The 2,569-nt window shown below is 24.9% G+C and overlaps 1 protein-coding gene across 1 annotated transcript; it reads left to right on the top strand.

Moving 5' to 3' along the window:
• Positions 1 to 519: 519 nt before the first annotated feature.
• On the top strand, positions 520 to 1,957 carry LOC124421164 (lethal(2) giant larvae protein-like). The gene is made up of 3 exons (XM_046955996.1): positions 520 to 645; positions 750 to 858; positions 924 to 1,957. Exons 2-3 carry the CDS (start codon positions 764 to 766, stop codon positions 1,054 to 1,056), a joined length of 228 nt encoding a protein of 75 aa, XP_046811952.1. The 5' UTR covers positions 520 to 645; positions 750 to 763; the 3' UTR covers positions 1,057 to 1,957.
• Positions 1,958 to 2,569: the final 612 nt, after the last annotated feature.

Genomic DNA, 2,569 nt, shown 5'->3' with positions numbered 1-2,569 from the left:
ATCTAGTCTAAAGTCTAGTCTAAAGTCTAGTCTATAGTCTAGTCTATAGTATAGTCTAAAATCTAGTCTACAGTTTAGTCTATAGTGTAGTCTATAGTTTAGTTTATAGTCTAATCTATAGTCTAGTCTATTCTCTGGTCTAGTCTATAGTCTAGTCTTTAGTCTATTCTTTATACTAGTTTATAGTCTGGTCTATAGTCTAGTCTAAAGTCTAGTCTATTGTCTAGTCTATAGTCTAGTCTATAGTATAGTCTATAATCTAGTCTATAGTTTAGTCTATAGTGTAGTCTATAGTCTAGCCTATAGTCTAGTCCACAGTCTGGTCTATAGTTAGTTACTTAGTAAGTTCCTTAAACTTTTTCTCTTACTATTCTTAGCTATTTAAAGACGGACTTTGAAAGCTTTTTGTTAATGAAAACCAAGAAAAACTTTACCCTGATTCATTTCACTTACATTTGCAAATTCATCTTGGTGTTATAATTCTTTTAATTTTTTCCCCTTATTACCACTTACACTTCACATAATTTGCTTTACAGGTAGCGGTAGAAGAATGATTTAATTGTTATATTTTTCCTAATTTAAATACAAATACTTTTTACTCTGCATGTTAAATTGTTTTTATAAGTTTACATTACAATACTTAAGGTAACAAATGCATAATACTTTATTTTTTTATCTAAACAAAAAATATCCTCTTAACGATTGAACAAAACTTTAATAATAAAAATAAATATTTAAATTTCATTTAGGCCGTTTATCTGTTATGAGCACACAAACAAATCAAACGCTAACTAGTGTTAATATGAAGGATATTAACGATTTTAATATACCCAATTTAATGGATTTAGCACCTTTGAGGTAAGTTAGATGAAACATTAATTATTCGTTTTAGATTTATTTAATGTATTTTTTTGTAATTTTAGCAATACAACTGAAACCAGCACAAGTTCGGTGGTAATAAAATCTGTCATCACCAGTGTTTCGCATGAAAAAACCAATGGTGAAGCTGAAGTTATAACTACAAAAACTACAACACATGAAGAAAGTCAATTCTAAAAAACAACAACAACAGCAACGTTTAATAATATATAAAATCATATATAGCGCACTGCACTTTAGAGATTAAAAACCAACAAACAAACTAACAACAACATCAACTCACTTATTTTCCCCCTGACGCCACCTGCTGCATGGTATAATCTATTATAAATTTAAGTTCTTTTCGCCACTTTGTTTATGTTTCTTTCTCTGTTTTGCAAAATCTATTGTCTTTAGATTTTCTTTCTGTTAAACTATTTTAAATTCTATAGAAATTAGTTTTATACTTTAGTTTTTAGTTTCTCTGTCCATTTTGTTTAGTTCTTTAGGTTCTCTTTAACATTCGCACTTTTCATAAACATCCAAAACGGAAAACGGCCGTTTAAAATATTTAAAAACAAATCTATTCTATTCATTTACTTTGTACACATTTAAATATATAAATTTATTTTTTTTTTTTTTGTTTAACTTTTTTAAGTATTACTTTTATTCTCTTAAAAGCACTTTTTCACTTGAATTATTTTTTTGTTTTTTATAAAAAAAAGAAGAAAAAAACATACATTTTATTTTATTTAAAATATTTTTTTTACAAGAGAAATTTAATTTTAAAAAATATCATTATTAAAAACAAAAAAATGAGCATTTATCATAAAAAAAATCATTTAAAAACAAACTTAAAGTACAACTCCGCAATTGCCTTAAGTACTTTTTACAAAACAAATTTTAAATATTAAAAAAAAAATACAGAAATAATTAAATATGGCAATATGTTTTAGTTTACTTTCACCCTCCATAGTTTATAAAAAAACAAATATTGTCTCGTTGTTGCATTTTCTTAAAATATTTTATTGTTCCGACTTTCTGATATGCATTTTAAAAATAATTTGTTTTTCTTTATCATTCTTACTAAATCAAAACATATTTTTATAAATAGTAACAAAAATGTATATCAACTAAATAACTAAAAATCAACAATTTTTATGTGGAATAATATTTTTGGACTTTTTATATAAAAATATAATTTTTTATATTTATATTAAACATAATAAAAAAAAAATCGTTAAAAACCCAAAAAATCTCTATTTGTGTATAAATGGTTTTGAAGTTATGGGAAAGTATGTATTTTTATTTTTGGAAACCTATATAACGTTTTAGATTTTACTTGACCAAGTCGAATAAATTTTAGTTCCATCTACATCCTACTAACTAACTAACTTACTTACTATCTAACCAACATACTTACTTACTCATTCACACACTCACTTACTTACCTAATAACTAACTAACTTACTAACTAATATTTTTAATAAAGCAATCGTCCCTATTCTTCAAATCGAATTCAATTCGAATCGTATTCTGCATTTTGATATTAGAAAGCATTGAAATAAAATTAAAGTAAGTTGTTAGTTATTTAGTTAGATCGTTAGATAGATAGATAGACAGATAGATAGATAGATAGATAGATAGATAGATAGATAGATAGATAGATAGATAGATAGATAGATAGATAGATAGACAGATAGATAGATAG

This window comes from Lucilia cuprina, unplaced genomic scaffold, assembly GCF_022045245.1.
Source record: "Lucilia cuprina isolate Lc7/37 unplaced genomic scaffold, ASM2204524v1 Scaffold_3627, whole genome shotgun sequence".
NCBI lineage: Eukaryota > Metazoa > Arthropoda > Insecta > Diptera > Calliphoridae > Lucilia > Lucilia cuprina.
The sequence above is the reverse complement of the archived record's forward strand: the minus strand, read 5'-3'. Positions and strand labels throughout refer to the sequence as shown.